This window comes from Megalobrama amblycephala, linkage group LG11 (assembly GCF_018812025.1).
Source record: "Megalobrama amblycephala isolate DHTTF-2021 linkage group LG11, ASM1881202v1, whole genome shotgun sequence".
Lineage (NCBI taxonomy): Eukaryota > Metazoa > Chordata > Actinopteri > Cypriniformes > Xenocyprididae > Megalobrama > Megalobrama amblycephala.
Window position 1 is genome coordinate 24,044,278 of NC_063054.1, and position 22,720 is coordinate 24,066,997.

At 37.3% G+C, this 22,720-nt stretch overlaps 1 protein-coding gene across 1 annotated transcript; it reads left to right on the top strand.

Annotated features, from left to right (window-relative positions):
- The first annotated feature begins 301 nt into the window (after window positions 1-301).
- On the top strand, window positions 302-20,252 carry LOC125278083 (apolipoprotein B-100-like). Its single transcript, XM_048206880.1, has 28 exons — window positions 302-406; window positions 2,683-2,712; window positions 2,921-3,024; window positions 3,134-3,279; window positions 3,362-3,509; window positions 3,603-3,755; window positions 3,853-3,977; window positions 4,065-4,150; window positions 4,233-4,686; window positions 4,772-4,886; window positions 4,972-5,118; window positions 5,251-5,462; window positions 5,536-5,731; window positions 5,832-6,008; window positions 6,106-6,309; window positions 7,413-7,580; window positions 7,666-7,871; window positions 7,958-8,137; window positions 8,223-8,332; window positions 8,417-8,624; window positions 8,769-8,944; window positions 9,377-9,537; window positions 9,645-9,754; window positions 9,866-10,239; window positions 10,334-16,372; window positions 16,468-16,573; window positions 16,686-16,872; window positions 19,038-20,252. Exons 1-28 carry the CDS (start codon window positions 352-354, stop codon window positions 19,929-19,931), a joined length of 11,271 nt encoding a protein of 3,756 aa, XP_048062837.1. The 5' UTR covers window positions 302-351; the 3' UTR covers window positions 19,932-20,252.
- The last annotated feature ends 2,468 nt before the right edge of the window (window positions 20,253-22,720 follow it).

A 22,720-nucleotide genomic window follows, 5' to 3' on the forward strand; every position in this document is an offset into this window, starting at 1 on the left:
AGGGTAAATGAATTAAATCAATTTTCTATGTATATTAATATGGAAGTGAGAAATACACTAAATGAATCAATCAACCAACCAACCAACCAACCAACCAACAGATGTGTTCCTTGAAAAAACATATTCTCTCTATTTGAAAGAGCATTGACATTAAATGAAAGAGTAGCCTTTGTCCTGCCACAGAGGCACAACATATGAACTTTGTAGTGGGTCTTTACTGATTTGCAACTGCTATCTCTCCTCCCATTCCTACAGAAACTGGCTTAATATACAAGGCCATTGACAGCAGTAATACCGCAGATTCCATCTCAATACGCAACGATCTAAGGAAAGAGCTTAACTGAACCCATCATGGGGGACACTAAGCTCTGCCTTTTGCTGCTTCTATGTGCAATAGCCGTGACAAGTAAGTACTATTGAGGATTTGTGACTGGTGGAATTTGTTTAATAATATACTTTTTAATAATGTATTTGCCAGACTGTTGTTGTAAAGAATAAGAATTCATTGTCGTGCCTGCCCTTATGAAAAAGAAGTTTATTCAAGTGTGCTACAGTATTAGTATACATCTTTTAAACTAAAAATAAGAAGATATACAGTACTTTGTCTACTTTTTATATACGTCTCAGAAATATACTTTACGTGCTTCTCAGAAATATACTTAAAATTGCACTTAAGTATACATGACTTATACTGACAGAAAAGTCTAAGTATATATTTGGCCTATACTTATCTTCAATCTTTTGATCAAGATATACTTAAAAGTATAATTAAGTATTCTAAGTATACTTGGCTTGTAGTAGTCTTTTGATTGAGTAGCCTTTTTTACATAGTTTTACACAGTCTTATAAACTTATAAACAGTCTTATAAACTTCCCTAGTGAAAAAATATATACTAAAATGTATTTGAAATACATTTATTTTGTGTTAAGTATACTACAAATACATTTACATATTTATGTTCTTAATAAAAATACCCTGCAACTGTACTTTTGGTATATTAAACTGGTATACTTAAAGTCTGCTAAATTGGAACAACTAATTTTATACTAAATGCACTTTGATTGTGCAGAAGGGGTAGTGCTGTAGTGCTGAGGTCCAACTAAAGATATGCTTAAGTATATTTGATTGTGTTAAAGTGGAACTATTGTATACGTCAGGTACACTTTAAATATTTAAAGTTTGATATGCAAAGATCATACAATCCTTATTAATAGTGATATTAAAACACTTTTAGGCATAAAAGGGGGGTGCTATTACGCATCATCTGAAAGAGTACAGACTGAATCTACGGATCAAAACACAGGAGAAGAAGAAGCTGAAACAAGTGATATAAGATTGCTCACGCAAATGTAAAATAACAGGATAATCAAACATTAAACAGCATGTAAATCAAAACTGCCTAACGTTACCGAATGAAATGTAGACCCAGGACGAGCTATAGGATTGTGAAGCTTTGGGGGTGTTGATGGACTTCAAGTATATTTAGGCCTGGTTTCACAGACAAGGCTTAGCCTAAGCTAGAATTAGTTCTTAGTTCAATTAGGATATTTCAGTAGCTTTTATAAACATACACATTACTGGTGTGCATCTTGAGACAAAACAATGGCAGTGACATATTTTAAGATATGTCAGTACAAGTTTCTTTCAGTTCAAACAGTTCAAACATGCACTTTAGTCTAGGACTAGCTTAATCCTTGTCTGTGAAACCGGGGGTTAAAGTATTAAACTACTAAACTAGTAGTTTACTGAGAGTATACTTCAAAGTGTGCTTTCATATAAAGTACTACTAGTATTAAAATAGTACACTACTAGTAAATATACTCATAAGTTCACTTGCAGTACAAATAAGAAACATAATTATAGCTGTGCACTTGAAGTTTACTACTGTTACACTTATAGTACACTTAAACATATACCTTTATATACTAAAAGTGGACCAATTTAGTCTCAAGCAGTATTGATATAGTTCACTTACAAATATACTACTAGTACATTGATATTAGTATACTTACAACATAAAGTATACCTAAATATATAGTTAAATATTGCTTAAGTATACTTCATAAAATGAACTTGAAGTATACTTTTTCGTAAGGGTGGTTAAATAAAATGAATATTTTATTATATGAAAGTATGTTTCATGTTTCAGTTCTAATCATACTCATTTGTTTTTATGCTAAAAGTTTAAAATATTGTTGAGTCATTTTTGAATCAGTATTAAACACAAAAACATTAATAGATGTTAAATGTAAAACAAAATAGTGTTTCTGTTGTCAACTTGTATTTATTTGTTAGTTATTTTTGGTGTTCTTTTTTAAATATTTATCTATTGTTGTTAAAGGGACAGTTCACCCAAAAATCATTTACTCACCCTCAGAGTACCCAAAAATACCCAAAGATATTTTGGAGAATATGGTTAACCAAATATTTGACGGGCCCCATTGACTTCCATAGTATGGAAAAAAATAATAATATGGACGTTAATGGGACTATATATCTTCTTTTTTGTTCAGCAGAAGAAAGTCAGACAGGTTTGAAACAACTTGAGGGTGAGTAAATGATGACACAATTTTTATTTTTGAGTGAACTATCCCTTTAATGAATAACACTGAATTGTACTATATGGTAATGGTAAATTTTGATATTATTTGTATAATACTCCTTGTTGTTTTTCACTTTAGATGCTCAAGGCGGGGAATTACCATGCCTTTGTAAGTGCTAAACTATTAACATTTTTTAAGAAAATATAAATTGTTTATAAGAAATTCTATATAGTATATACTGTATTATCTAATGATATTTATCAGGAAAAATAAAACGAATAAGAAAACCATCTACTTCATTTAAGAAAAGCAATCGTTGTGGACTAGAGTCATGTATGAGTGTTCTGATGTTTAAGATGTGATTGTGCTCCCCTAGTGGCCAAAATGTACAAGAGCTTTAACAAGTATGAATACACCTATGAAACAGAGTCTCTAAATGCCCTGAATGGAGCAATCAATGGCCCCAAGGCCAGATGCAAGGTATAAATGTCGACGCTGTGAATATTTAGATTTTTTTTCTTGTTTTTATTTTATTTATTTATTTTTTTTCATAAAACTTATAATTTCATACATATTCTCTTTTAAACAGGTTCAAATTGAGGTCCCTCGTACATGTAGCTACATCTTGCGCACAACGGAGTGTGCATTAAGTGAGGCGATCGATGTTGATGCAGAAGGAAATCCTATCTTTGGGTCATCTGCTGGTGCAGATGCTTTCAAGGCTGCCATGGAGAAGTATGTTTCTCAAGGCATTCTACACTGAGCAGAAAAGAAGAAGCTGACCATGTTAAATAAACACTGACCTCTCAATTCTCAGGAACCCATTGAAGTTCACCGTTGAGGGAGACGATGACATCAAGCTGTTTCCAGAGGATGATGAACCAGTCAACATTTTGAACGTCAAGAGGGGTCTGATCTCTGCCCTTGTAGTGCCTGTGTTGGAGGAGGACAGAAACAGGAGAATGGTCAGTCATTAACTCTAAACATCAAAAAAGTTTACATTTGTTGAAAAATTGATATACATTGACTAATCCTTTACAACTTTTCCCCAAAACCAGCCCACCATCTATGGTGTGTGCAAGACAGGCTACTCCGTGAACTCCAGAGAGGACATTGCCACTGATGTCACCCTCAACAGAGACCTGTCTAAATGTGACAATTTCAGGCCTGTCAAGGACCACACTAGTCCCCTGGCCCTTATCACAGGCATGGTAAGCCATCCAGTCTTCGAATAATACAAAATAACTGTGTTAGGGATATCTGATGGATTCAGTAAACTGTTAACTTACTTTCTTTTTCATCACACAGCACTACCCACTTGCTCAGCTCATCAGGAGTAGCCAAATCTGCAACTACAAGTTTGATAATGCACAGAAGCATATGACATCTGCTTCCTGCACTGAAAACCACATGCTTGTGCCTTTTTCTTACAAGTGAGTTCATTGACAACTACATAGGTTTTTAATTTTTGACAGATCATTTGTTTTATTGCTCTGCTAATTCATTCTGATAATCAACAGAGGACAGTATGGAGTTACTAATGTAGGAAAGCAAGTCTTGACACTGGTGGGAGTGTCTGTGCACAACGACAGAATCTTTGACCACGGTAAGTATTCATTCACACACAAATTAGCATGCATTTAGAGTGAACAGAAGTAACCATGTTCTCTTGGTTTACCCACCTATAGATGTAGCCAACATGAAGACCCTGCACCTCGACGGCAGCATTGATTCAGTTCATCCAATTCAGGATAAAGATGCCATGCTGTCTGTTCTAAGGGAACTGGCTGGCCTTTCTGAGACCAACAATGGACATAACAGAGCCCATCTGGCTCACAAGCTCATCGCTACAATCCGCAAAATGAATGCTGAAAGCCTGAGCGCTGGTCTCCCGGAGGCCCTGGAGATTTCTCGCCCACTGGTGTACCAGGCATTGTTCCAGTGTGGCACGCCAGAATGCACCAGTGCCATCTTGCGGGTTCTCAGGACCTTTGACCGTTCCTCAGTAGAGATTGATGCTGCAGTGTATGCAATGGGCATGGTACCCAACCCATCTGGAGACCTTGTCAAGGAAATGCTGGAGATGGCCAAATTCAAGGCTAGTAAGCCCATCTACTATGCTCTCAGCAATGCTGTCAGGAGGTGAGAAAACAAGGACAACTCAACAAAAATCCTGTTGTTTGAGCTACATGTGAATTTAAACTTTCATTCATCTGTCTTTTCTAAGGCTGTATGAAGTTGAAGGAAGTGTCACCCCTGAGATCCAGGCAGTTGCAGATTATGCCCTTGAACAGATTGGCGACTGCACAGGGAACCAGGAACATGTATACTTGTCCCTGAGGGTATGCTCAACCTATTCCATGCTTCACCAAGTTAAAAACAACTGCTGATATGCGGATAATGAAATCTGTACTTGAAATCTCTTAGATCATTGGAAACATGGCTGTTGCCATTGGAGCTGCAAGCCCTGCTCTGAAATCAGCGGTTATCCAATGTGTAAACCAACCTGCTGCATCCACTGAGGTCCAGCAAGCTGCTATTCAAGCTTTTAGACTCACTTCTGTCCCTGATGAGGTAAATCAGATATATTAATAACTGAAACAATTAAAAATACTAAATAGAATAATAATTGTAATTATAAGTAAATATAAAGTATTTATAATAAATTTATGTTTGACTGACATAAACTTGCTATATTTCTATCAGGGCAGAGAGGTGCTAATGAAGGTCATTTTTGATGCTGCTGCTCTGATACCAAAGCGTATTGCTGCCTATCTCATTGTGATGAAGGACCCTCAGCCCTCTGAACTGGCTCAGCTGGTTGCTGCTCTGACTAAAAATGAAAACTGTCAGGCTATGAGATTTGTTAACTCCCATATCAGCAACATCCTGAGCTCCACAGCATCAGAGGCTAAGGAGTTAGTAGAAATCTTAATACATTTAAACATCCCAAGTATAAAAACTGTATCTAATTTCTCTTCTACTTCTCAGACTCAGAGAGAAGATTCTCAATGCCCTCCAAGGAAATGAGATCAGATCTGTCACAGATCCAACAAAATACTCTCGCAATTACAAGATTGGATCTCTAGAGGGAAATGTGATCTTCGAGTCTGAAGAACTTCTGCCCAACGAAGTCATCCTGGAGATGACCATGAATGCTTTCGGATATGACATAGACATGTTTGAGGTACAAGATTATTATGCATTGTTACATTTTCTCCCTTCATTTTACTGTTTGTAAAACCAGCATATTAATGTGTTTTTTTTTTTTTTGTTCTTACTTACAGATTGGATTGAATGGTAAGGGACTGGAACCTACTGTTGATGCCCTGATTGGTATTGATGGGTTCTTCCGTGACACCATGCAGAAGACCATTAACTATGCAGCTGACAAAGTGCCCTGTGGCAATGACATTATGCAGAGCATGTTCCCAAGCCTATGGGATAACATAAAGATGCAAAAGGTCTTTCAAATCGATTGTATTCCACATTATGAATTTCCACATTTTGCAACATTGATGGCACTCTCTTTGTCACTCATGTACCCTTCTCACTCCATAGGCCCCCCAGAGCATCGTCAAGGAAATAACCAATAATGTGAACAAGCTCATCCAGAAACTGAAGGTTCGGGATAATCCAGAGGCTATGATCTACCTGAGGCTTCTGGGTGCTGAACTGGGTTATCTCAAAACCAAGGATATGGAAAACATGGCCTACTCTGCTGCTTTGCTGACTGAAAGACTCTTAAATATGTTCCCTACTGATGTAAGTGAACTGCTTTAAAACAAATATTAGTGTTTAGCAAATCTGCCATGCTCTTAAAGGTGCCCTAGAATCAAAAATTGAATTTACCTTGGCATAGCTGAATAACAAGAGTTCAGTACATGGAAAAGACATACATTGAGTTTCAAACTCCATTGCTTCCTCCTTCTTATGTAAATCTCATTTGTTTAAAAAGACCTCCAAAAAAACAGGCGAATCTCAACATAACACCGACTGTTATGTAACAGTCGGGATCATTAATATGTACGACTCCAATATTTGCATATGCCAGCCCATGTTCAAGGCATTAGACAAGGGCAGCCAGTATTAACGTCTGGATCTGTGCACAGCTGAATCAACAGACTAGGTAAGCAAGTAAGGACAATAGCGAAAAATGGCAGATGGAGCGATAATAACTAACATGATCCATGATTACATGATATTTTTAGTGATATTTGTGAATTGTCTTTCTAAATGTTTCGTTAGCATGTTGCTAATGTACTGTTAAATGTGGTTAAAGTTACCATCGTTTCTTACTGTATTCACAGAGACAAGAGAGCCATCGCTATTTTCTTTTTTAAACACTTGCAGTCTGTATAATGCATAAACACAACTTCATTCTTTATAAATCTCTCCAACAGTGTGTAATGTTAGCTTGAGCCACGGAGCACTGTCAAACTAATTCAGAATCAAATGTAAACATCCAAATAAATACTATACTCACATGATCCGACGCATACATGCAGTATGCATGACGAACATCTTGTAAAGATCCATTTGAGGTTTATATTAGCTGTGTGAACTTTGTAAATGCACTGTTTTATAGTCGAGAGCTCGAGGGGCAGGGAGCGCGCGATTTAAAGGGGCCGCAGCCTGAATCGGTGCATAGTTAATGATGCCCCAAAATAGGCAGTTAAAAAAATTAATAAAAATAAATCTATGGGGTATTTTCAGCTGAAACTTCACAGACACATTCAGGGGACACCTTAGACTTATATTACATCTTGTAAAAACTGGTTCTAGGGCACCTTTAAAAAATGAAGGATCATGGTCAAAGGTCTGCCGTGTACTTTCATGGTCAAATATATAATTAAATGTTTTTACAGTTCATAAGGAACCTTTTCTCAAGTGTAAACAACAACCTTTTCCTTCACTACGTCTTCATGGACAATGAGTTTTATCTACCTACTGGTACCGGAGTTCCATTAAGAATTGCCCTGTCTGGTACTTTTGCTCCAGGAGTGAAGGGAGGACTGAAAATTGCCCGTGACATGGTATGGGTCTAGCTTTTTGTTTTTTTTTTAACTTGAGTTTTACAAGCTATACCTAAGTAACCTATTTCTTTGTCTATTCACATAGAGCGAGATGGCATTCATGCCATCTGCCGGAGTTGAGTTTGTGACTGAAGTTGGGGCTCTCTTACCTGAATACGTTGAGTCTGGCCTGGAGATGCATACTAACATCTACCATGAGAGCGGTCTGAGTGTAAAGGTTGCTGTAACCAACAAACAGTTCAAGCTGACCATTCCCACACCCCAAGCTCCAACTACACTCATCAGTGTGACGTAAGATGTTTCTGTTATCACTGAAAAGTGTCACATTGCTCTGAAGATACATTATCGAAATTATGAATTTTATTTTCTCTGCACAGCAACTCTTTGTTCTCAGTGACTGGTACTGAAACCAAGACCATTCCTCCCATGATGGAACATGTGAACGCAAAGAAATGCACTCCTTTCTTCCCTGGTTTTAAGTACTGCAGTGCCATGCAATATTCTAATGCCTTTTCCAGTGATGCCTCCCCCTACTTCCCCTTGACTGGTGACAGCAAGTAAGGGAAATTCTTGTTTATTTATTTGTCTGTTGTCTTGCTTCTTTATCAATGCTAAAAAAGTTGAATACTGACCTGTATTTAGATTTGCCATTGAGATCCACCCAACTGGCGAGGTTTCTGCATACACAGCTACTGTCGACTATGTATATGAAAACAAGGTTGACACGGTGAATTTTGGTCTGAAGGCAGAAGGTAAAGCATTGTTTCACAAAATAATCCCTTATGATGTCTAGACATTTTCATCAACTGAAATGTTGTTCTTCTTCCATATAATAGGAATATCATTTGAGGGCACAGCCAAACTGATGTTCGACAGACAGAAATACAGCGTCTCGACTGATCTCCAAATTCCTGACTACGACCTGGAAGCTGGAATTCGAGTTCATGCTGTTGACCGCGAAACTCAGAGCAAGGCCACACATGCCATCCAGATTGACTTTATTAATAAGAACATCCCCGAGGCATCTCTTGTTGCCCTTGCCAAGTATGCACGTCTATATTACAGTAAATATGTTCAAAAGTAAAAAAGTAAAATAAAATAAAAAGTGAAAAAAGTGAAAAATATGTTCTAACAATGACAATTGTACAAATAACCTTTGGGGTTTTAAATTTTCTCTTCAATCTTTAGGTTAGAGTCAATGAAGGGCGCCATGCTGCAGGTTCAGCTGCTCATTCCTAATTTTCAGACTGATGCTAAAGTAACTGCAAAACTGAAATGTTCTGAGATCCTTAGAGTTGAGCTTGAGAGTGCCCTTATGCTCCCTGAGATGACAAATTCTATTCAGAAAGTCATTCTGAAATACGGTACATTTTTAAGCTTTCATTCTAAAACTAAAAGTATGACAAGATCTCCAGATGCACTACAATTTCAGATAAAAGCAAATTCAGAATTCTAGAAATGGCTCCCTTTCATTCATGAGTTCAGAGAATTTGAATTGAATTAGTAACGACCCAAAGAAAGATGATGTGCAATTTCAAGTTCAATTAGTAACTTTTATCCCAGACAGCAACATAGTGTGGCCCAGATACGGTACATCTGGTACATGTGGATTACATTACGTTGCTGTAAACATTACGTTACATTACATTACATTGCTCTCTTAAACTTTAAATCTGTAAGGCAAACATTAAAAAAATATACATAAGTGGGATTATTTGAATGTCTTAGAATTTTAAAATTCAGCAAGGAAACTCAAAGTCCTCTGAAATAATAACTAATTTTCATGTTCTTTTTAGATGTGGAGAAGATTGAGGCTGAGGTCACTTCTGTTGTCAGCACTGAGATTCATAACCTTGTTCCAATTGATGCCATCAAAGCCAAAGTCAATGATCTTCTTGACCAGCAGACTGGCACATCTGGGGTGAAGATCCATGATGTCTTGATCCAATCAGTTGAGGTAAATTCAAATGAAATCCTTAGTTCCCCAAACCTATAAATTCATACAAACCATAAAAATACAGATTACATAATTTAGAATATAACACTATTTCCATAATCATCTAGGCTTCAAATGCCTACCTGGAACAATTTGCTGCTGACATCCCATATGTCCAGGGCTTTAGGATTCCTGCCCTCCCAGAATTCACTTTCCCTAAGACGCTGTTCCTGAATGCGTGAGTGAATTAAAAATATAACAATTCATTTTAAAATGCAGAAACAAGAATTATGTAAACAATTATACACATACTAACATCAAGTACATTAATTTTTTTTTTTTTTAACAGTGAGGGGGCTGCTAAATACAAATTTGGCCAGAATTACTACACTATCTCCATTCCCATTCCTCTTGGTGGGAAATCTCCTGGAGATTTTAACTTCCCTGCTGCCCTGACCACACCAAACCTGGTAGTACCTCAGCTCGGCCTGGAGGTAGCTTCCATAAGCATTCCTCTTCCAGAGATCTTTGTTCCTGAGAGGCTGTCTGTGTCACTGCCTCTCATGGGAATGGCAGAGGTGTCTAGCAAGCTGAGTAGCAACTTCTATGACATGGAGGCAACAGCTTCTGCTGGCAGGGAACTTGATGAGAAACCAAGCTATTCTGCCAAGATTGAAGTCACTGGAACAAGCCCAGTGGATCTCCTCTCTTTTAAAGTAGAAGGTACTTTTAATCTTTGTTTGCAGCTATATTTTTCCTAACCACATTCTGTAATCTGTAATGAAATGCTAATTACTTGAATGTTATTCTGCTTTAGGATCAGCTTTAGTGGCAGGCACACCTGGAGAATCTTTGAGGGCTGCGATGAAATCATCTCTTGATCACAAGTTCATTCAAGCCAATGTTACTTATCATGAGGAAATGACAATTGCCGAAAAAATCAAGATGAAATCAAGCAGTAAGATTGAGGCGAACAGTCCCTTGGGTCTAAAGATTTCTCTGGAACACACAGGCCAGGTTGGATTTGATGAGGATGAGATCTTCGGAGATGGAAACCTGATGGGCTCCATCAAGGCTGGTCCTCTGAATGGTGAAGTTGCTCTCAGGCAGTCACTTATCCTACTCCCTTTCAGGCCAGAGGTGAAAATTGATTCCTCTCTGAAAGTAGACTCAAATCATTTCCAAGCAGAGAACACGATTGAAGCAGCGTTTGCCAATGGAGAGCTCTCTGTCGTATCAAAAACAACTGCATTTGAGGACATACTGGTGCATAATGCTGAAGTTACCTATAAAGAGTCTCTGCTTGCTCTAAAGTCAGATACAAGAGCAAAGGCTCTCGGTTTGAACATCCAAAATGTAGCTGAGGCTAGTGCTAGTCTTGATTTGATTAACATTAAGATTGACACTAGCGCTAACACTGCTCCTGGAAATAGCATCCTTTCCAAGTTTATAGCAGCAGTAGATGGCAATGGGCTGGATGTAAAAGGTGATGCCTCCGCATATCTGTTTAAACACACAGCTTCCCATATTTGCAGCCTATCCTTGACCAGAGATGGCCTGGCCACGAGTGGCACAACCTTACTGAAAAGCCCTCTTATCCCTTTGTCACTTGAGAACAAATTCAATGGAGCCCTTGACTCTTCTGAGCTTTCATTGTCAGTTGAGACCAAGGGTAAATTAGTAGAACTGACAATTAAAAATACAAATTCTCTGTCTGCTTCCCTGTCCTCTGTAGCTTTCACCTCTATAGCAAAAGCTAATAGCTATGTTGGAACATATAAGCATGACCTCTCCCTTCAGATTGAGCCATTTAGTACTTCAGTGAAAATCAATAATCAACTGGATGTTCTGGACATGAACCTGATTAATGAGGCTCAGTTTAAGGCACTTCCATACAAAGCTGAACTGACTGGCATTTGGAAGCTTGCCTCTGGCGAAGATGAGCTGAAGCACACGTATGAGATCAGATATGAAGATCTGGTTGCCACTGCCAAGTGTGGTACAACTGGAAAACTCATGGGATCTCACATGAGCCATAACACAGAAATCGAGGTTGCTGGACTTTCACTCACATTCGGCAGTGATGCTCGTCTTAACTCACAGTACCTACGCTTCGATGGTAACTTTCATGCCACTGCTGTTCCCTTCAGATTCAATGTTGATGCCATGGCCAATACAGATGGTGATTTGTATCTGTATGGAAAACAAAGCACACAAGTTTACACTAAATTTCTTATGAAGGTAGAACCACTTGCTTTTGCACACTCGCACGAATGCAGAGTCTCAACAACTCACAATCTGGACAATGGTCTATCAATTAAAACAATCCTTGATAATAAGATTGACACTGTGCTGACCCCATCTGAGCAGAAGGCAACAGTAAGAGTAAAATCTGAGGTCAACAACCATATCTTCAGCCAAGATGTGAGTGCTTACAATACTCCTGAAAGACTTGGATTAGAAGTGTCTGGATCCATCATGACAAACCTCTTCAACAGAGTTAACTCTGACAACCAAGACCACTTTTTCTCAGCCTTCCTAAAATATGATAAAAACACTAACTGTCGTGTCATCAGCCTGCCATTAATTAAGCATTTTCCTATGGTCCTGCAACACATGAAAATTACAATTTTGAGGACTGCCGAAGCCATGCAGTATTATATCAACAAAGAAGATATTATTGCAGAGATTGAGAACCTGGCCAAGTACATTAGTGAATTTGTGAAGGAGCTAAATCTGGAGAGGAGAATTGTCAAGATCAGCGAGGACCTGGTTGCTCTCTATGAGAAGTATGGAGTTACTCTGGATGACCTGGAGGCCTCTCTGATTAATCTAAATCCTCTTGTGATGAACCTAGTCTCTGAACTGGACACTCGTGTAGAAGAGATAGAAAAATATGTGAGGGAAATGATCGCAAGTGGCACACTATTTGACACTGCAATACAGAGACTAACAGAAGAACTGAATTCATTCAATGAGAAATATGATGTCAGAGCCATTGTTCTTGCTGTCATTGAGGCTATTGAAAATGTAATTGAGCAGATTGATGTAATGAGACTGAAGGGCAGTGGCATTGCCCTCTTGCAAGATCTTGAGGAACAATATGCTATTAAATCTAAACTGGAGGAGATTGTGAGTGAACTGAAGCAGTTTGCTGCAAACTTTGACCAAGGAAAGTTCATTAAGGATGTGAAGAACTTTGTTACTTCTGCCAGCTTCCGAGACTATGCAAACAATTTGGTGGCTCAAATCCCTACAGAAGAAATCAGCAAGACTGTTGAAAAAGCAAAACAATTGTTTACTGTACTGGGAAGCAGCTTGAATGCCTTCTACAGCAACATGAGAGAAATTCTGGTGAAATCTGGTGTTAACAAGAAGATTGAAGTAATTCTGAAAAAAGTTGATGAGCTAATCAAGAGGTTCAATATTGAACAAACTATTGAGGCTCTTGCTAGCACTTTGAAATCTATTCTGATCCCTTTCATAGAGCTACTGGATAAGGCCGTCACTTACTTGAAAACAACAGAGGTAAACGAAATCACTGAGCATTTGAACAACTGCTTAAACCAATACATCGGATATATTATATCATTTGACTACAATGTGTTTGTGGATGAGGCCAACCAGAAAATCAAGGAATTAATAAATGATCTTTACACCATGTGTTTGTCACTTGAGATCCGACAAAAGCTTGAGGCAATCAGAGAATTTGTCGGTTATGCTCTGTCATCTCTTAGTGCTTGCCTTGAGGAGCTGAGAGCAGTCAAAGTTGTAGATGTGGTTAAAAAACTCAAGGACATTGTTGATAGTACAGTCTACATTGACATTGAGGCACTTACAGAAAGCCTCAGGAAGAGACTTACAGACATGGATATTAGAGAAGAAATCCTCCAGGTCCTGAATCAATTGAGTGGTATCTACGCTAAGTTTGTGGCCATTGCAACAGACGCATGCAGTGCTGTTATGGAAGTAAATCAAAACATCTTTAAAGATCAGGCAATTGTCAATGAGTTAAAGCAAATCTGTGATGGAGTCAAAACAGGACTGAATTCAACAGCTGAATTCAAGATACCATCTTTTACTTTTCCACTCACTGACCTTGTTGTTCCCCCCATAAAAATAAGTTTAGAAAAGCTTGAGGAAATCAACCTCCATTCTACATTGATTGACCTTCCAGAGTTTACTATTCTGCAATATTACACTGTTCCATCAATCAGAATAGAGTATGATGATATCAGGCAGGGACTATTAGACCTATTGAACTTCATTGCCAACTATGAAGTGCCATCTGCTGATGCCATCTTTGGAGACATTAGAATTATCTACCTGCCAGACATCTCTGCCATCACACTGCCAGAGATCAGTTTTCCAGAGATCTCCCTCCCTGAAATTCCTAAATACATTACTAAGCACAAATTCTCAGATCTGAAGATCCCAGAATTCACACTCCCTGCAGTCCCTAATGAGGTCATGATGCCATGCTTTGGAAAGCTGTATAGTGAGGTTAGAGTCACCATTCCAATTTTCAACATGAGAACTACAATGGAATTCTTAAACTCTACTGAAAGTGCAGAAACCCTTCAATTTACCGGGTACATTACCTCACATGGATCATCTGAATATGACATTCTTAAATACAGCTTGGATTCAACAGCTCGGGTTGCCATCCCTAAGATGAGTCGTGTGATTGTTGCTGAAACTCTGAAGATCACTCACAGTGTCCTAGCTGTTGACCATCAATCCTCAGTGTCACTCTATGGCTTCTCAGCCCAAGCCACGGCCAAGAGCACTGTGAAGATAACTTCTGCCCCCTTTAGTGCTAACATTCTTAATATGGCTTTCTTTGCACTGGAGGATGGAATGTCTGCAAATATTAAAACAACATATGATGATAAGGTAAACATTCCTGCACTCTCATGGAACAGAGACCAATCTTACACCAATGACTTCACACTTAAGCAGGAAGGTTTAAAAATCCTTCTGACCATGGAAGAAGAAGTCAAGAGCCAAATATCTGTGAGTGATGAGTCTGATGATATCACAATAAAGAGTACCTCAACTATAATTATTACTCCAACAACAGCCCAGCTAACCATTTCTTCAGATGGCAACAGTAGAGTTTCAAAATTTAAACAAAGAATAAATGCTGAAGGTGTTGCCCTGAGCTACATTGACTTTAATGCTCGTATTGAAGGTAATTCTGCTTCCGAAGCCACTTACTTGCTGAATGCTTCTGGAAAGGCTAATCTCAGAGAAATGAAGGTAGAGATGAAGGCAGACTATGACACAAAGTTTGATGGATTGCTCAGTGGTACCTTTTCCAGTGCCTTCAACGTCTTAGTGCATCCCTTTGAGGTGGTCCTTGATTTCCAGAACAAGGCTAATACTAAGCTCAGCTTCATAGAGCAATCTGCCAAGATTGATCTCCAGAATAATTATAATGTTCTTCTAAATAATGATGTGCAGAAGTTGAGCACTGTGGCAAAAGCTCGCTTCAACCAGCACAGATACAGTCACAACTTTACAGTTGCCAACAACAGAGATGAGGCTGGCATTTACACAGCAGTAAATGGAGAGGCCAATTTGGAATTCCTAACTACCCCAGTCAGTATTCCACCTATCCAGTTTGAAACCCTAATTATGATTGTTGACACTCCAGAAATCAGCAGCATCAACCTATATGAACAAACTGGCCTTAAGCATCTGTTGACCAACTTTGACCAGGCCATTGATGTAGATGCAAAGATTATCTATCAGAAGAGCAAAGTTGCACCCATTATTGATCTTGGTCTCATTAATGTCACTCCTCTGGGCGATTTAAAAACAGAGTTGTCTTTCAAGTCCTCTATATTCAGTCTTAATGCTAATGCTGGAATCTATGGGATGGATAACCCAGTAATTCTATTTGGAGCCATTACTGCATCTGAGTTTGAGGGACTGAAGGCAAAGATTGAAGGAACCAGCAGCCTGAGCACCAAAAGTGGATTAAAAATAGCCACTTCTGTACTCCTGGAAAATCGTCACATTGCAGGAACCCATGAAAGCACTGTAACTATGAACCCAGATAACTTTGAAGCTGCACTGTCTGTGACCACAGCTGCAAATATCAACCTACCTGTTCTCACAGCTAAAGCCAACCACCAACTTACTGCTGACAACAAGGCCCATCCAAAAGCGGATTCTACTTTAATGATAGAGTACACCTTTGACGTTCCCATTATAAAGCTTGTTGGTAGGGGAAATGCTGAAAACACCTTAAAAGGTGAAGGAACTTCTTCATTTATCTCTGCTGAGACTCTCTTAAAGGGTACCATTGATGGAACATTCCTAGACCGTGGTATTGTGAAGGGAGCTCTGAATTATGATGAATCCATCTATATGAATGGTAATAATTTGCAATATGCTCTTAAGACGGTTGGCGATGGCAACATGAATTATGGAGATCTAAAGGTGGCATTTGATGTGGATGAAAACCTGTCTGTGGAGGCAGCTATTGAACATGTTTATACTCTGCTGAAGTTTTCTTCCAAGAATGAAGCAAATATCGGAGGTTTCAACACAAAGGGAGTTCATACTGGCCAAGCCACAGTTGATCTGGATCTTCTGAAGTCACTGGTGGCTGATGTGAAAATTGATTTGTCTCAACCAAGTACCTTTGGTGACCTTAGCATCTCTGAGAAGGTGGAAGTGGAGCTCAGTGTACCCAAGCAGAAAATTGATTACACCTCAAAAATCATCTTTCCAGTGTACACCACAGATGTTGTTGCTAAACTAGATGGTAGCTCACCAGACTACAAAACTGTTCTCAAGGCTACAGCCACGTCACCAGTTGTGTTGCTGGAGTACAGTCTTGACAGCAAGTGTCTGCAAATTCAATGATACTAATATTTACTAAGAAGAAATGAAGAATTGGTGGTGTGATTAACTCATATTTGCTTTGACACAAAACAGGCTCTATGAGTACTACAATGGAGAACGATGCCCTGGTTGTAGGAGCTAATGTTGTACTTACACATGCTAACTTTATTATGGACATCAGCAATGTTATTCGCATGGGGTAATGTGTTCTGACTTTTTATTGAATTAAAGTAAAAATATTGAATTATGCTTACAAGTATTCGTTTATAACCAATTATGTTTGTAAAACTTTATTATTATTTCTGGTTTAGTGATCCTAGCCATACCCTGAATGTGGACATCACCAGCCCAAAGTTCACTGATGTAAACGTTCGCTATGCTGCTCGAAGAGATGGCATAAGTGCCTCGGTTTCAACACCGACAACTGGCCACCTTGGCTTCCAGCTTCAAGGAATGATTCCATCCCAGATCAATGCGAGACTCTACAGCCGTTTTGCTGTAAGTGGCATTTATTTTGTTAATCTATAAAACCAAACTATTAACTCATGCTAACAACTTTTGCTGTCTGTTTTTTTTTTGCTGATTTTCTATATCTATATTGGGGGTGGCAAACTCCAGTCCTAGAGAGCCACAGTCCTGCATAGTTTAGCTCTAACCCTGATAAAAACTCACCTGCCTGTAGCTTCCTAGTAACCCTTCAAAGCTTGATTAACTTGTTCAGGTGTGTTTGATTAGGGTTGGAGCCAGTGCCGGCCCGAGCCTCTTGGGGGCCCTAAGCAGCATTTGATTTGGGGGCCCCCCTCCCACCACGTGAAGTCACCTGTGGTTAAAGATTATTGACACAAATGTCACACTATAATGTTACATTATAAATGAATACAGTGAGGTTATGTATTAATACAAAATAAATAATAAAAAAATCGATACTTAAAATACTTTATTCTTAAACTTCTGTATACAAACTGTCACAAAACATGAATTAAATAATTAGCAAATGCAAATGTGCATTAAATGTGCAATCTTTTAAATAAAACCAAAATAGACAAACATCTATGCAGGAAGTAATGCAGGACTAATGAGTAGATCTACATTAACACTTCAGCTACTACTATTAACTACTATAGAATCAAGTTTAACTAATCAGTAAGTAATATCAAATTTAGAAGATAGTTCCTTATTAACTAATCAGTAATTACCTAATGATATTACCATCATTAATAACTATTAACTAATGGACAAATTGTAAAGAACATTAGCATGTGTCTGAGATGTAATCAGTCACAATATTTACTTTGAATATAATCATAAAATGCATCATTAATTACTCAAGTATTAGCTAGTCACTATGCAGGAACTACTACTGATCACTAGTAGTTCTTGAAGAAAATGACTAGGTACTTGATTAATTAGCGATGCATTTTATGACGATGTTGAGATTAACTACTAGTGGTCTGCACCATTATTTTAAAGTGAAAAACATGTTTTTCACTTTAAAATAATGGTCCTGATCACTAGTAGTTCCTGCATAGTGACTAGGTAACACTTGAGTAATTAATGATGCATTTTATGACCACACTGAGAGTAAAAAAAGACAATTGCTCACATCTCAAACACTTTAATGTTGTGATTAGTAATTAATTAGTAATTCTTTATAATTTCTCATAGTTACCTATTAGTTATTATTGATGCCAATGTCATTCTCTAATTATTGATTACCTAATAAGGAACTATCTTTGTCCTAAATTTGATATTACTTACTGATTAGTTAAGCTTGTTTCTATATTACTTAATAGTAGTAGCTCAAGTGTTAATGTAGATCTACTCATTAGTCCTGCATTACTTCCTGCATAGTTACTTATTAATGACGGACCATTATTCTAAAGTGTTACCGAGGATAGCACTGCTACATCACTCGCCACCATATTAATAAGTAAATAATAAAGAAATAAAGAAATATGGCATCCCTTTCAACTTAAACTGATATCTATAATCAATACGTGAAATACACCTAGATAAATGTATATTAATAATGCGATTTAACGTTAGCTCTGGTGATGGCTTATATAAGATCATGAGGCATGACTAGCTGCTACCTCAAGTGACATGAGCACAATTTGTGCTGCTGCACAAAACATTCTGTAAATAATTATGCAAACATACCTTTATCTTGCTCTTTTTTTCTCCTCCTCTGTCTTTTTCTTCTTTCTTTTTTCGGCACCAGAGGAATACATCCTTTTTGTGACATGGCTTATCATTTATAACATTTATTACAGTGACGTGCACTTGCGCGCCGGCGCGAATTGTCAATGCACGCGAGGTGTCTATGCGCAATTGCGCATGACTCAAAGGCTAGCAGACACAGCAGCAGTTGTCGGCAAATCAGAATTTTCTTGTCTCGAATTATTTATTTATTCATTCGTATTCATTCATTCATTCATTCATTTATATCACTTGTTTAAGTTATTTAATTGTAAAAAAAAAAAAAAAAAAAAAACACGATTGGGGGGCCCCCTATTGGCCAGGGGGCCCCAAGCAGCCGCTTAGTTCGCTTATGCCTCGGGCCGGCCCTGCCTGGTTGGAGCTAAACTCTGCAGGACTGTGGCTCTCTAGGACCGATGTTCACCACCCCTGATTTATATTGTAATCATTGTGTTTTTTTGCAGTCTGCACCAGAAGATGATGTTGACATTCTAATCATCAGAGCTGCACCAAAGGGAGATGAAAAAGTACTTTTGGTCAGCTACAGTTTACAGGCTGCATGTAATGTGTTCAGAGACTTGATAAACAGGCTACAGGATATCTCATCCAGTGTTACTGGATTTGCTAAAAAACATGGCATCATTATTACATATGACAGACTTGACTTGATGATTCTTGAATTTAAAAATGTCTTTGAAGATGCCCACAATGCTGCTCTCTGGCCCAGCCCAGAGCTCAGTGAGCTATCTAAACTGTTCAGAAATGTAGTTGTTACGTACCAAAAGAACATCCAGGTTCTGATTAATGCTGTCATCGACTTCCTGAGCGAGACCAAATACAAAATGATTGGAATGGCTGATATCAAATTTATAATTGCACAAATGCTGGAGAAAATTGCCAACAACCTGGAGATATATTTCTCTCCCATCATGGAGAACTTCAACACAGTTGAAATGACGTTTCCTTCTGGTAAGGTCATCACTGTAGCCAAGGTCCAAGAAAATATGAGAAGTAACATGAAAATTCTCCTAGCTATGATGGCAGATGTGATGCCGCAATTGGAAAGCATTGATGACTTTCTTGAGAAATTGGGACAGACAATTCAAAAGGTTGTTTATGAAGCACAAGAATTTGTGGACAGCATGAAGTCCGACATCTTAGAAGCTATTGCCCGTCCCCTTAACACTTTCTTCAAAAAGTTGATGAGTTCTTATGAGGACATTGCAGTGTTCATCATCTTAAATGTTTTTTTTCCTTTAGCTCTGTTAATTAACAACCTTTCTACTGACTTTGAGGAAGTGCTTAATGCAAATAATGGAATACAGCAAATTGAGCTTCCCTTCCGCTTTTTCCAGTAAAATGGTCATTCTGAACAAACAGTCAATAAAATAAACACTACCATCTTTTGAAATGAACATTCTTAAATGGGCATTCAAGCCATTGGACACTCATCTGAAGTGCAGTACCAACATGTTTAAAAAGCACTCACTGATGCCATACATGCCGCATTAATATGCTGTTGTATTATTCTATTTGTATAAATGATGACTCAAATATTAACCTAGGTATCAAGTACAAAAAATGTCAATTGTGACATTTCATCCTTGTTCTGTATCTTAAATTAATGGCATGATGGATGAGGCTAAATAAAGAACTTTTATTATGCAATACCATGCATCTCTTCATTTTTTTATTTTTTTTTCAGTGATAGTCTGATGATCTGGGCTGCATTTCTCAAAAGCACTGTGAGCTAAGTTGATTGTAGAGACCATTTGGTTCCTGCACAGTTTAGCTAATTACCTGTATATATTATTATGAGCAAAAACACATGTTTCTTCCTCAACAACAAAGATACAGTGTATGTTATTATTAACTGTGATGAGCACACTGTTAAAATGTGACTTATACTGGTTAGTTTGATGCACTTTTAATATAATGCTTATAAATAGCTATTTATAATATTTATAATGTGATAAAGCAAAATCTGCATTACAAAATACTACCTCTCAGTATGTGAGCAAGAAATCACTTCAATATTCCAGAATACTGTTTTTGTTAAGAACATAAAAATGCCTGAAGAAAGATTTTTTTATGCAATATCAATGCAAGTTTACTTTCAAGTTTACATTTTTGTCTACAGCATAAATTACACAAAGTAGTACCTCAAACGTATATGGCATCTGTTATCAAATGGCTTACAAATTGATTTCATGACTGAATGGCTCTATTGTGCCTAAACTTGTTTTGATAAAATTTAAAACCTGGGATATTATATTTTGGACATCCCCCTTTTATTTCACATTTTAGGTTTGTTTTGTTTTCTTTTGTACTATCCTAAATTAACTTCAAAGTAATGTCATCATCTTCCTTATTTGAGGTTAGTTATTTCTTGTGTTTTTTCAAAAGCCTTTCATAGCTTTACTCTGCCTCCTTGTGGTGAAGACACTGAATTGTTGACACAGTGAACAAATTCGCAAATACAGATGAGATTAAATGTATTAGTACTGACAGTATAGACCTACCAACACTTAGTACTCTTTTATATATATATTGTTGTATTGTATATATTTGTTTTTATTACATTTAGTGCTCACCTGATGGTATATATTTGTTTTTATTACATTTAGTGCTCACCTGATTGTAAATTTCCAATACATCATCTAGAAAAATAATAATAAAATAATCTCCCCTCATTTCGCTAATTCATAACAGACAAAATGTATAAAAGCATACAATAAATTCAAAATAACAAAAGCAATAAATTCACTGTGTGCTACAAAACATTTCTGTGACTGTTAAAATGTATTAATTAATTCAGAATGTTTTATGAATTTTTGAGGTCAGTGATCCCGTTTTTTCCTTGCCAGGATAGAGCTTTCCTTTTTTCCTTTTATCATTTCATAAACCAACTAAATATTATGTGGTTTTGACTTACACATAAGTTTTCTTCTATTTATTTTGGCTTTTCTCCCACAGTTTGTAATCAATGCTTTTAAGTGTGAACACACCAGCTGTTGAATGTTCAAGTGAAGGTTACTCTTATTTATGTGTCTGCTGTAGGAAGATGAATTATGCTTTCTGACAAAAGTTTTCATGTATTTGATGCAAAAGAATGAAATTCCTATTTTAGTGAGGTAGTTATTTTAGTGAGGACGTGTCTGTATATGATTTACAGTACATAGAGCATAAAGTGTCATACACCCTACTGTGACCACAGGTTAAATTTAGGCGTGAGAATAGGTTCTGAATTCTGACATTCAGAAATGAACAGAGGGAAGAATTAGTGGCATTAACAAATCAAACAAGTGTGGCTGTAACAATAATAATGACTGGCCTGATGAGAGTCAAAGCACATTCAACTACTTCATTACACCAAGATTCACTGAGAATAAATATGACTTTCCTAGAGTCATTCAGAGTACCTCTTAAATTACAAGACACATTTTATTTTTAAAACCAAAGCTGCCTAGGCCTATTTCTGTCATGCCTCCCTCAAAAACTGGATACCTTAATAAAAAAAAAGAGGAGGTCGAGGCTAGTTACACTTCTTAATTCGAAATTTCTTTATAGATATACCTTAAAGTCTTGGCTACAAAAAGCTATTAAACATCTCTACTATTATTGCCCTAGAAAAAAATCACTGAATCCATGCACAGACATTTTGTGTCATGTTTATAAATGTTTATGCTAGTGTTAAAGCCATGTTCATCGCTTACCTAACAGCTATAACAGCTATTGAGAAAAGAAATAAAAGATTTTGTTATTTTGGTTTGGAAGACAACATTCACAAAAAATATTCTAATCTAAGATGATTTTGAATTGTGTGTTTGAAACCAACAAAACACTGGTAGAGAAAGCACATTTGTGGAATTAGACTTTTGACTTAAAATAAATTTACTGAGATCAGGGTTGGGCAAAAATACATCAAAATGTATTTTAAAATAAAATACCAAATACCTTAATTTTAAGTGTATCAAAATAAACTACAAAATACAGCAACCACACCATGTATCAAAATAAACTACCGCATTTTTTGTATTTTAAAAATACTAAAAAATACTTTTACATGGGAGCATGAAATTTCTTCGCAAACCTTCCATCAATTGGCCTATTTGATCGATCCCTGATCTATTAACCAGAACAGGGG

Bases quoted from the DNA above. Each gene is read 5' to 3' on its own strand.
- LOC125278083 (XM_048206880.1), top strand. From the start codon at position 352: ATGGGGGACACTAAGCTCTGCCTTTTGCTGCTTCTATGTGCAATAGCC. The intron at 5,119-5,250 runs GTAAATCAGATA...TATTTCTATCAG, and splicing joins TCACTTCTGTCCCTGATGAG to GGCAGAGAGGTGCTAATGAA. The intron at 5,463-5,535 runs GTTAGTAGAAAT...TCTACTTCTCAG, and splicing joins ACAGCATCAGAGGCTAAGGA to ACTCAGAGAGAAGATTCTCA.